The following is an 11,689-nucleotide window of genomic DNA, read 5'->3' on the forward strand; positions in this document are numbered from 1 at the left end:
TTGGGTTTAACCCCACATGCCCAGTAAGAGTCCAGCTGGTGGTTGAAACGCTCTAATAAACAAGTCAGACTATAAAATACCAAACCGCACTGGTTTGCTATTTTGGAAATAAGGCATAAGCATTCATAGGCCCTTCAGAAAGTTCTGGATCAGCCTGAGAGTCTGAACCCAGTGGGATGAGCCTGGAAAGCCTCCAAGTTAAACCTCCACAGGAGGTCTCCTGATCAGATGACACCAGGCGTGGATCAGAACTTCGCCCTGGTCCACGCCTGTGAAAGAAGTTATGATCCGCCTAGCCTGCCATCCCTGAAGAGCCTCAGGATGTTTGGGGTTGAGGTAGATTCAACCCCTAACATGACATTTGCAGGCAGCCCCTTGAAAAATTATTTTCTGATTAAGGAAACATTTGTCTTTCTTTCAAACATGAACAAAAACAAACTCACTTCTTCATTGCGAAGGCCAAACAGAGTGTTGTACATTCCAGGGTAACCGACGAACCTGAAGAGACCCACAAACAAGCTTGTTAGGACAAACACAGGCTAAGTCTTTGGAGAAAGTCCAAAGACTTATAATCATATGATTATAAGCAGAACCACTCAAATACTTGATAAAAATGTTACATTGAAGAAGCTTAGAGGCCGTCGCGATTTGCTGGAGCAGCTCTCACCTGCCTTTGAAGAAGGCGATGTAGACTGGAGTTGAGTAGAAGTTCACAAACTGGAATATGAAGACTTTGAGGATGAACATGTCTTCATATTTGGTTTGAGTGCGATGCATTTCTGAATAGCAACGAACACACAGGCATGAAGATGGTGAAGACGGAGAGGTTTCCACCACATGAACACCAGATACAGAGTCACAGCTGTGACATATTGGCTGATCAACCATATGATAGTCTGACATCATCTGAGGCTCTGTTCTTACAGAATCTTGTCATCCAATGCGAGTGTCAGAGAATCTCTACGGTCATCTGGGATTCATCGATCCATAGCTACATACATAAGTTTTGTTCTATTTCATCCCTACTGACCACCAGAGGGCGTTGCTGAAAACCCTGGTGACTAATACCAGTGATGTCACAAGGAGTCCCTCTGAGCCTGAGAACTTCCTCCTGATGTCGGCTGAAATCGTGTCAATCTCATTGGCTGGTTCTAGTGACAATGAGGTAACACTTTAGGCACAAATGCAGTGTATGGCCACACGGTGACATCATAGCCAACAAAACCCATCTGAGACATGAAGGGCTGACAGAGAGAGCATGTAGCTCTCCACTTGAGGTCTGTCTGACTCTAATGGAGGGTAAAACACATCTTCCAGAACCAGGGCAGATCTCACACTGGTGCTTGTGGAACCGACTGTGGGTGCAACCTATGAGCACCAAGCAGAAACAGAGAAACCAGATTAGTTCCCCCCACCATACAGCCACCAATACCAGAATGATGACACTGCCACTACAAGCATTGAAGGAGAGTCAACACGGTGCATAAAAAACAACCAAAACTGGGTGAGGAAAACACTCCGATCAACAATTAAAGCAAAACACCAAAAAGAGAGAGGCTAACACCACTAGCTCAATTCAAAACCAATTATAAGGTTGGCTAAAATGAGAGCTGTGAGTTGGGAGAGGAGGCGCAAATGTTGTCATCACCAACAAAGACCAAAAGTACCTTGAACGAAAATCAGACCATCAAAGTTCCTAGGAGGCGCTACACCGCTATTCCAGCCAACAGGCAGGTGGACGCCATGAAATGATCTGAGATCCAAAAGGTTGATGCCACACAAAACGAACCGCATACGAAAAGAGGAAGAGAGCCTCTGATGATGACAGGCTATGTATCCCCTGGTTGATCTGTCTGATATGTTACAGGTGTGATTCTGTTATTATCACTACTGGGATGGTGAATGCCTGAAGGGGCCGTTCAGTGATTTCAGCACCAAGAACAGAGACTCACCCCAGCGTGTGAGGATGCCGGCCAGCGAGGTGTAAATTCTGGACAATGTAAGGATAATGATCAGGTTCAGCACTGATGCTGAAATGCTGGCTATCGTCCCAGCCTGAAAGCATAAACCAGTTTAAGCTCAGGAGCAGAACATCAGGAATGCATGGTGTCCCTCAGGGCAGCGTACTCAGAAATCTGTACTGTCTGTACAGATTCTGAAAACACTGGAAGGAACGCCCTGGCTGTTAGACTCACAGAGGCGCTGTCAGTAGTAGTTGACTTGTAGAGGACGACTCTGAGGATGGTACGGTACAAAATAATGGCAATGAGGAACATCGGGACCACACAAATCTGCACACAGGAAACTGAAGTTCAAACTCTTATTCTAACTTCTGATGGAATACGCAGAAGATCAGGAGGTTTACCATGATGACGATGATCATGCATCCAGCGGCAGTTCTGTTCAAGCGTTTATTCTCAGGAAAGTAAGGTTCCTCAGCCCCAGTGATCGTGTTCCTCATGGTCATCGGCGCCATGGCCGAGAACTCTGGACGCGGACGCTCCTGTTCGGGGAAGGAAAGGACTTACAGAAGCTTCTGGAAAGTGGAACCATTTTAGAGCGAGGCATCGTGGCGTCTAACCTCAATGTCCTCGAACTCAGAGCAGCCCCAGCGGTGGGTAAGAGTTGAAGAAGTTCGCCTCCAGTACTCCAGGAAGGTGACGGCCCACAAAGACATGAAGAGGCTGAGAAACACTGTCCCCCAGTTGTCAAACAGGAGACCCGCCTGCAGAGAGACGAAGGACACGCTGAGGCAGAGCCGTGCTGCTTATTTACTACTTGTTATAACCTGAGCTGGCAGGAGCACACAGATATGAAAGATAAAGGGAAGAGGGATCATCAGTCATTGGAAACAAGGTCTAACTGACTGTAGGGAGTTCAAATGGCCCTTGTTAGGTGTCTTACAGCTCCATTTCTCCAGAGTACTAACTACAAGACAACGCAGGGCCGTTAGGTCAAAACCTCCTATTTATACCAAAATGTTGAATTTCTAATATCAAAGACCAATAGAAAATATATGTAAAAAATATTGAATCCAATCATAAGACCCAAGTCAACTGACCTAAAGCAAACTGCTGAAAGACATTAAAAGCACCGCTAAGGAATCAAAACACTTAGATTAGACAACCTCTGTACCTGAAGATGCTTCGGTTAGGTTAAGCTGGTTTAGGCAGAGAAAAGAGGAATGAAGTGGCTCACAGGTACCTTATAGGTGATGCAGATGCTGGAATAGTTCCAGGTGGAGCAGATGTTGCAGAGAGGACACATGATGAAAGCATCTTTGCTTTCACACACCTCCTTCCTGCAGGTACAAAAAACATCTTCTGTAGAAACTATCCAGGCTTTTGTTTGGGTGGTGAATCATTTTCACCACAGAGAAGTCAAGCAGCACAGAAACTGGGACTGTTACAAAAGCATAAAGTCTAAACCAGAGGTCCCCAACCTTTTTATTACTGCGGACCGGTCAAGACTTGCAAATTTTGTTGTGGCCCGGGGGGTGAACCGTCAGATAAAGCTGCTGCATGTTGGTGTTCCCGCTAAATCCTGAATATGCCCCATTTAGGTTGTCTTGGCCTTTTTATCGCAGCCTGTGGGGTTTTCCCTGACTGGGAACGAGAACACAACCTGCTGAATGTGACAGGTAGCCAATCAGAAAGCGTGGTGACGTAAGAACAGAGGGGAATCCCAAACAGCTGACATATCGCGCAACTGAGAGTCCGGTGGATATCAGAGATGATATGTGGAAATGTTTATTATTACATGTAAAGGTCAATATTATGTTTATTATGTTTATTCAGTTAAAATGTTAACTATGAAAAAACATAGTTGCCTCCAAATCATAGTGCAGCAGATGGAGCGGCTGCTCCCGTCGTCTTTTATCCACCGCCTTTTCTTTTTGTTTCTTTTATCTCTTAAAATGTCTCCACATCCTGATATTGCTTCTACATCGTCATCCATGTTTGGTTATTCTAAATTACCGTTTGCTATGTTGGGGGTTTTGTGGATTATCCTCTGGAATCGGGATGTTGATGACTGGAATCGGTTCGTGTTGCTCCTGCCTTGAGGCTGAACACGAACCGATCGAACCTGTTGGACTTTTATCAGCTCTGTGGTCACAGAGGTTTGGAGAATCGGCCGACATCCTTAAATTTTTCTGTCTAAACCAGACTTAAGGCTCACAAGCTCTACTCATCTCCTCTCGACCAAACGCTCTGACTCTGGTCTCTATGGTAACGTTTACATATCCCTTCAAAATAAGATACAGATGCGCCACAAAAACGAGCATTTTACTTTTGTGAAAATTTTAACTCATGATAAAGACTAACGGAGCCCTGAGCTTGTTTCTCTGCAACCAGACGGTCCATCTGGGAGTGATGGAGACAACGACACCCGAAGTGTTGCTTATATCCACAGCCTGCTGGGTCTCTACGAGGTGAAGCAGTTTGAAGCTTCATTGCCTCATTAGCAGCCGGTCGCCGCATGTTACACAGAGCGGCTTGTAATGTTTGACTCACCTACCGGTCCGGGATAAATCCATCCTCCTGTCTCTTCTCTGGGCCTTTTCCCCTTCGCAAAGAAACTTTCCAAAGACATCTGATCTGTTTCTTACTCATTTTGCTGCTTGTGGCGCGCAAGTAACTGAGAGAATCCGGTTAAAGGATTTTCAAAATAAAAGATCCTCCAGACTCAAATATTACATAAAACGGAAATATTTAATTATTTCTTGCGCGGCCCGGTACCAATTGGTCCACGGACCGGTACCGGTCCGCAGCCCGGGGATTGGGGACCACTGCTCTAAACAATAAATTTGGAATGTGTTCTTACGCTGGGACGTCAGAGAACAAATCTGCAAAACCCAACAGGAAGATCAGAGTCCCAACCAGAGATGCAGGCAGCAGCCAGGCAGTGTAGAAACCTGCAGACACCCACTGACTTAACACTGAGGAGAGTTACAGTCATGTAGTCTGTGTTAAATCTGCCTTCTGACGAGAAAACACGTTAAGATCTTTTAAAGTGCCACACCAGGGACTCCAGTACTCATTCATGGGAACTCGTCATCCTAGGGAAAGCTGTTGGTCCACTGAAAATCTTAAAGACATCTCATATCAACCAGTCAGACTGGTGAGTGGTTTATTTAGATCACTTTAAAGGATTAAGGGAAAAACTGGATCATAGCATGGAAAACAGGGAAAGACGATCGCCTCATTTCCACTGAGCAGTTCGGCCCGGATTGGAGTGCCGACTCCTCCACCGGTTGGACCATTACGTCATACGAGAGCAATGACAAACTTCTCGCAAACAGTGATGATTTCTGTCTCACAATCAATGGACTGTGTGGTGTGGCGCCATCCTAACCGCACCATATCGTTGTCTTATGGACATACAACTGAGGGGGACCCAGGAACGGTGCACTAGGAGTCGGTGGAATGGGCCGGCTTTACGATGGAAACAAACAGAATAGTGCACCGAGCCGTACCGCTCAATGAAACGAGGCATGTCTGGACTGGATCAGGACATTTCAATCATGACTGTAATTACCAATCCAAGCAAAGTAGAGAGCTATCTTCTCCCCAAAGTATGCCCTTATGTGGCCCAGAGGTTGGTAGCGTCTCCAGCAGGACCACTTGGACCAGTACCCATGCAGGATCTGCCTCAGTCCTAAAGACTGGAGGGACACTGGGTTGTCCGGCATCTTGTAGTTCCCCTGCAAACAGAGCTGACATTGTAAAGGTTCCTCTAAACCATTTTAAACTGTAGGGATGTCAGGTTCAGACCTCATGCAGTGGGTACGCTGCTGTGAAGACTTCCTCACTGATCAGCCGGTCGATGCCCACCTCGCCCCGGTTCACACAACCGTACGGAGTTCTGGCCAGGATCTCATACAGCTGCAGACACAGAGAAACGTTTCAGGTTGAAACTCAAACTGACAGAGAAAGATGAGGGACACCAGGACACGCCCCTGAGGAATGAGCAATGTTCCATGAGAAACACAGCTTAAGATACTTTGACTGGAAATAACTGTCACCAAACTCAGATTTTTTGACCCTGATAAATTATAACTGAGTATATAACAAGTTAATTTGTTTCCTCATAAGTTATATTTTTGGAGATACAAAGCTTCTGTCCGACAGCAACACCTTGTCTTTTTGTTGTACATCAGATTATCAGGGATGCAGGGCTCAAGACTCGTCTTGAACTCATTTTCTTCTTGTCCTCATCTCAGAAGAAGAAGAATTAGATGTTCTACGGTGCCCGAACTCACCACTTGGTGTCTCTGGGTGGTTTTAAAGAACGTCTCCTTGTCACTGCTTCCCAGGAACCTGCAGATAGAGGACAGGTGATGCTGCAGCGGAAACTAGTCTGGTCCCAGACAAAGGACAGAGACTGAGGACAGAGACTGAGGACAGAGACACTGCAGACCTCTCCAGCTTGTTGGTCCTGAACTGACAGGTGTAGTATTCCAGCGGTGGGTTGGGGACGTTCTGGGACAGAGGGTTAGGGAGGGACAGCTTGGACAGGAAGCTTTCGGACCAGTTAGTGATTGGAACGGTGACCACCTGCAGGAGGACAAAGGACACACTGAGAGGACGTCCACTAGAGACGTGACAGCTGCATGGGAAGGTTTTACCTCCAGCGGGACTTTGAGATTGATCTCCTCGGCGTAGTAACAGAGGACACTCCAGGGTGCGCTGAGGAGGATGAAGTGGATCATCTTCTTCGCCTTGCGGACCTCCCTCTGTGGACAACAGGACAGAATGACCTTGAAGGGGACATGTTAGGACACAGAGCACCTGTCCAGCATGACGGTAGAGGCGTCATGATGTGGGACGCCTTCCATCCCCTCATCACAGCCAATCAGAGGCAGCCGTTTCACTCACATGTCGCTCTGTTTGGGTTTGACTTCATTCTCAGGTGTGTTTGTTTTGCTCACCTGCTCCTGCAGCAGGCCTACTTGTTTCAGTTTGCTCAGAAACTGTTCCCTCCACTTCCTCTGGGTGGCGCCATTACCTGTGCCATTGTCATTAACACCCCGAAGCTCCTCCCACACCAGGACAAAATCTGACCAATAGGAAAACAGCACTCAAAAGCTTACTCATGCAGATGGAAAAAGATATTCCTAATTTCTTCTTTATGAACAAATGAATGTTTTATTAACAACATAAAGCTGTAGAATTTCAACAGTAAGCTGATTTAGAATATTTTAATCATTAATACTGAAATTAATCTCAGTTTTTTTCCAATAAAAAGATGTTAAATGACCAAAGTTTTCTAAAACATTTCTATAAACTGAAAGGACTTCAGTAAAATCCGTCTCACCAATTCGAGTCTTTCCGTCTCTGAACACGTTCCTGTTTAGAATCGATGCTTGCTGGAAAACAATAAGAAATTTCCTATTTACAAACCACTATTCAATGAACAGAATACATTGAATGGTTCCAATGCATTCTGTGAGTCTCTGTGGCTGATTTGTGTCGGTTTCCTCAAGAAAAACTTTAACTTTCTGTGTTTCCTTGTTGGTTTTCAGCTCCCAGTCATTTCCCTGTCAGGTTCAGGTTCTGTAGAGTTTATGATCCTCCATCAATGATCAGTTTAAATAAGCAAGTCATTAGGAGAAACAAAATCAGCTGTGGGATTTTAAATCAGTAACTCCAGGAATTTATGATTCATATATATATATATATATATATATATATATATATAAGGAAGCTTTTATATAAAGAAGCTTTTCTTTTTTTTTTTCAAAATGATTCAAGTCCTCTCCACTATCGTATTTGTCGTCAAATATCCATGTTTATCTTCGTCTTCTTCTGCCTCTTCGGCATGTTAGGTGGACTAGCAGGTGTAACGGAGCTAGCCAAAACACCGGAACCGTCTGGCATGGAGTCATTACATCGTCAGCTAACTTAACTGTACATTTATATTCACCTGAATTTGACTTTTCCTCATTTTAGTAGGCGGTGTATTCGTCCAACATTGAACACCGGTTGGTTGCCCGCTTTCTCGCGCTCTGTTCATGTTTTCTAACTACATCCACTAAACCAGCAAATGCCCCGGCAAGCAAACTGTGAGGAACGCCGCCGCCACTGTTGCCATTGCCAACCGGTCAGCAAGCAAAGTAGCTATTGGCTATTCTAAAATTCGATGAGTGACGACAACGCATAACTTGCATATTTGGTCAAGCGTGACCAGGAAAAGTGATTAAAAATAGTCGAGACATTTGGAACTACAAAAGAACTTTATGAAATAATTTAATAAATGCTACCCCCGCGACCCGACCCCGGATAAGCGGAAGAAGATGGATGGATGTCAATTAAATAATATAAATACTTTGTCTGAACCTACATAAATCAGTTTTGTATAATATCAAATTTAACCAAAAGACATCTATCGGAGGTTAATCTCTGGCTCAGGCTGTTTTTGAAAATGTTTATTTTTTAATTAAAAAATGGGGAAAAAAACATTTATGCAACATGAAAAAATACGTTTATGTAATCCGGCGCAGGATCACCGGCAGTTTAGCGCATGAACTTGCAATACCGAAACCGTGGCGTCTCCTCTCTCTCTCCTCGCTGCAGCAAACAGAAAAGGGCGGGGACGGACCACATGGCAGTCTCATACCTTATTTGGAAATGGGACCATTGCACTCCGGAAGTGAAGGGGGCGCTATTTCCTATATTATCCGCGGCTCAAAATAACAAATCTGGTTGGTTAAACCAGGGTTGCTAAACAGATACAAGCAAAAATTTCTATTTTTGCTTTTACGGTGCCATATATATTATTCTGTGAGACTTTTTGTTGGCAGACTCATATATATGAAAAAATAAGATGACACTATTTAGTCTATCAAGGTGTAAATTTCCTTCGACTCCAAAATAAAACATTCATAGAATCACAATATCAATAATTTGTGCATAGATTAAAACAGTTAGCATGCTATAGCTAAATGTTATCATTTAGTTTGATTAAGAATAATTTTTGTACTGTTAATAAATGACTTCTAATCGATGTTCCTAGGTGCCAGACACAATGACTCAATAATGCCTTCATGAGCTCACAGGTTCAAACTGACAAAAAATAAGAGGATGGATGCTCTCTGCTAAAATATCCCTTGCCATCTTCCATGTTCTTTCATCAAACAGTTGAAACAGAGTTGTTTTTGGTTTCTCTGTAAAAATGCTTATAACTACCTATTAAATTAGTTCAAGCATTTAACTGTCTAGCTCCATGCTAAATAATTATCTTACTAGCTAAGGATTTAGTGTGAATCTGTGGCATTTGTAAAACAACATAAGGAAAACAGGACCTTGAAAAATAAGCAATTTTTTTACAGTTATGACAGACTAAATAACCTAAATTATTTCTGGTAATTTTAGACAGTGTGACTTTACAGTTTTACTCAGCAGTAATTTGATGGGTTGCTTAGTAAAATCCTTAAAAACTGGTGGAACTCATGGAAGTTTCAGCCTAGATGCTCATTTACCAGCAACATTAAACATTAGCTGGGGAAGCTAATGTTTCCCCAGTTAATGGGAAGATGACAAAAACTTTCAGAATCAAAGCAAAATTTTGTTTCTTAACTTTGGCTTAAGCTGTTCTGTTTTTACTCAATGTTTCTGGTTTCTTTGGAGGCTGAGAAAGATCATCACTAGCAGTTATAGTTCATGAAACATAATCAATATTTAATATTTTCATGTATAATTAGAAGTTGGCTTGGATTCAAACAACCAGCAAGCAAAAGGCAATGTTTGGGTGTTTTGTTACAGTTAAAATTAACATTTATTTAAAAAAACCAAAAAACATCTGAAATCAGTTTTTAATTTTATTAAAGGGACGCTGAAATGAAGCATTTTTACTTCACTTTATTGATGTTGGAGGGTCTCTGTGGGATGCTGTGTGTTTAAAGACAGAAAAGAAAAGTGATTTATTGTGTTTGAGAGAAAACATCTGCTGCCCCCTTCAGGCCAGACAGATTACAACAAGCAGCGTTATACTACATCAGTTTTGTCTCTGACAGATAATTACACACACTGTTCCTGTAAGGACCATTGTAGACTCCAAAAACCGATCTAAATATGAGCGTATGAACAGTCCCAGTGAATGGGTGAAGAAAAGGTTTCAAACACAAGTAGGTCCTCACAAACACAAATTTAGGAATATGGACATACATTCTGTTGCGTTTAAATTTCTCTGGGAACCCTTTGAATCTGGAGCAACCCCAGACCCCTGAACTAAACCTGACCCTGACTGAAAGCCCTTTAACTCAAAGAAGTGGGGATTGGATTCTAACTTCCCCCACTCTCCAAAGCGTCCCACATGCTGTACGATGAAGACAGGTCCTCACAAGGATGGATGAAGTGCGCGCGCACACACACACACACACACACATCTTTGGCAGGAAGCAGCTTTCTTAAACAAACGAGATGCTGCACAGTAATGATGTAATCAGGAAGTGATGGAATGTGATGGTATTATAGCATCGACTAAGTCTTCTGGTTATATTTTCAAAGCAAAAGTTCCTGAACCAATCATTGGTGGTACTTTGTTCACTGAACGCCTCACACATCTTGAGTAGTCGGTACATAAATATTTCACGTTAAACCCAACTCTTCTGCCTTACAAAAACTTTAGATGGTAACCACTTTCCTACAGTGTTAGTTTCCAAATGTCTCTCAATCCCACCCACTCTTCCCTTGAGGATGCCAAGCAAGTTCTCACAATGCCTTCAGATCGAGTTGCATAACACCTGTTTTAATGAATTTGGTGCAACTCTTTAGCAGTCTTCATCCAATTCATAGACCCAGACTAGATGGTGAATGAAAATTCCGACAAAGCTGCAATTGGTGGCTCTCAAGTACCACCATCCTGCAACTTTTGGATGCAGCCATGCTCCAACACACTTGAATCAACACTCTTGAGTCAAATGTCCAGTCTTTTATGAAACGTACAGATATGCCATCTATCCATCATCATCTACTTATCCGAGTTGGGTTACGTGGGACAACAGGGCCAGGAGTGAACCCCAGACATCCTTTTCCCAGCAACATATTTTAAGTCATACTGGGGAAGGCATTTGTAGGGTATACAAGATACACAGTCCTTTTGGTGAGTTCTAGGTCTTCTGAGGGGTAACCTTCCAGTGGGACAGAACCAGAAAACCTCTGAAGAGAGGCACTGAGGTGGTATCTTGATCAGATTCCCAAACCATCACAACTCACTTCTTTTGATGTGGAGAAGTAATGACTCTAGTTTGAGCACCCCACCCCCAAATAAAGGTGCTCCACACCTCTTTAAAGCAGAATACATCCACCCTATAAGAGGACACTAATTCTGTATCCATGTCTCATGACCATAGGTGAGGCTCGGACTGCAAATGAACTGGATGACATGCCAGGAAGGTAATTCGGCCTCATGATTCAGGTGTATTGGAGCACCTTTGGATGCATCTAAAGGTTGCAGGACAGTGGCACTCGAGGACTGGCATTGCAGACCCCTTGTGGAGAACTTGCTTCTCCCTTAAAGATCATGGTGAAAGAGTCTTGGGGATGTAGGCTGTCGAGTGCTGGGCATAGCAGCACTGTGAGTGCCTTTCCAAATTGGCTGTAATCCAGCCATATTCTAATAGACCATGGAGTCTATCTTGGTCCTCATTTGGTGTGAAATTGATCCCCAGTAATGCCTCAGCCTCCCC

At 43.5% G+C, this 11,689-nt stretch overlaps 1 protein-coding gene across 1 annotated transcript in view; it reads right to left on the minus strand.

Moving 5' to 3' along the window:
• Window positions 1-9,770, minus strand: part of LOC103150916 (anoctamin-7-like) — a 13,149-nt gene extending 3,379 nt beyond the window's left edge. The window contains exons 1-16 of the mRNA XM_007570694.2: window positions 7,927-9,770; window positions 7,318-7,369; window positions 6,932-7,059; window positions 6,629-6,736; window positions 6,421-6,557; window positions 6,263-6,320; window positions 5,775-5,885; window positions 5,539-5,704; window positions 4,825-4,915; window positions 3,205-3,301; window positions 2,582-2,725; window positions 2,366-2,503; window positions 2,196-2,291; window positions 1,953-2,055; window positions 668-779; window positions 440-498 (exon numbers count right to left, since the gene is read on the minus strand). Coding sequence (XP_007570756.1) covers window positions 440-498; window positions 668-779; window positions 1,953-2,055; window positions 2,196-2,291; window positions 2,366-2,503; window positions 2,582-2,725; window positions 3,205-3,301; window positions 4,825-4,915; window positions 5,539-5,704; window positions 5,775-5,885; window positions 6,263-6,320; window positions 6,421-6,557; window positions 6,629-6,736; window positions 6,932-7,059; window positions 7,318-7,369; window positions 7,927-8,016 — 1,690 coding nt within the window. The 5' untranslated portion in view covers window positions 8,017-9,770. The remainder of the gene's footprint in view (window positions 1-439; window positions 499-667; window positions 780-1,952; window positions 2,056-2,195; window positions 2,292-2,365; window positions 2,504-2,581; window positions 2,726-3,204; window positions 3,302-4,824; window positions 4,916-5,538; window positions 5,705-5,774; window positions 5,886-6,262; window positions 6,321-6,420; window positions 6,558-6,628; window positions 6,737-6,931; window positions 7,060-7,317; window positions 7,370-7,926) is intronic.
• Window positions 9,771-11,689: the final 1,919 nt, after the last annotated feature.

This window comes from Poecilia formosa, unplaced genomic scaffold, assembly GCF_000485575.1.
Source record: "Poecilia formosa unplaced genomic scaffold, Poecilia_formosa-5.1.2 Scaffold265, whole genome shotgun sequence".
NCBI lineage: Eukaryota > Metazoa > Chordata > Actinopteri > Cyprinodontiformes > Poeciliidae > Poecilia > Poecilia formosa.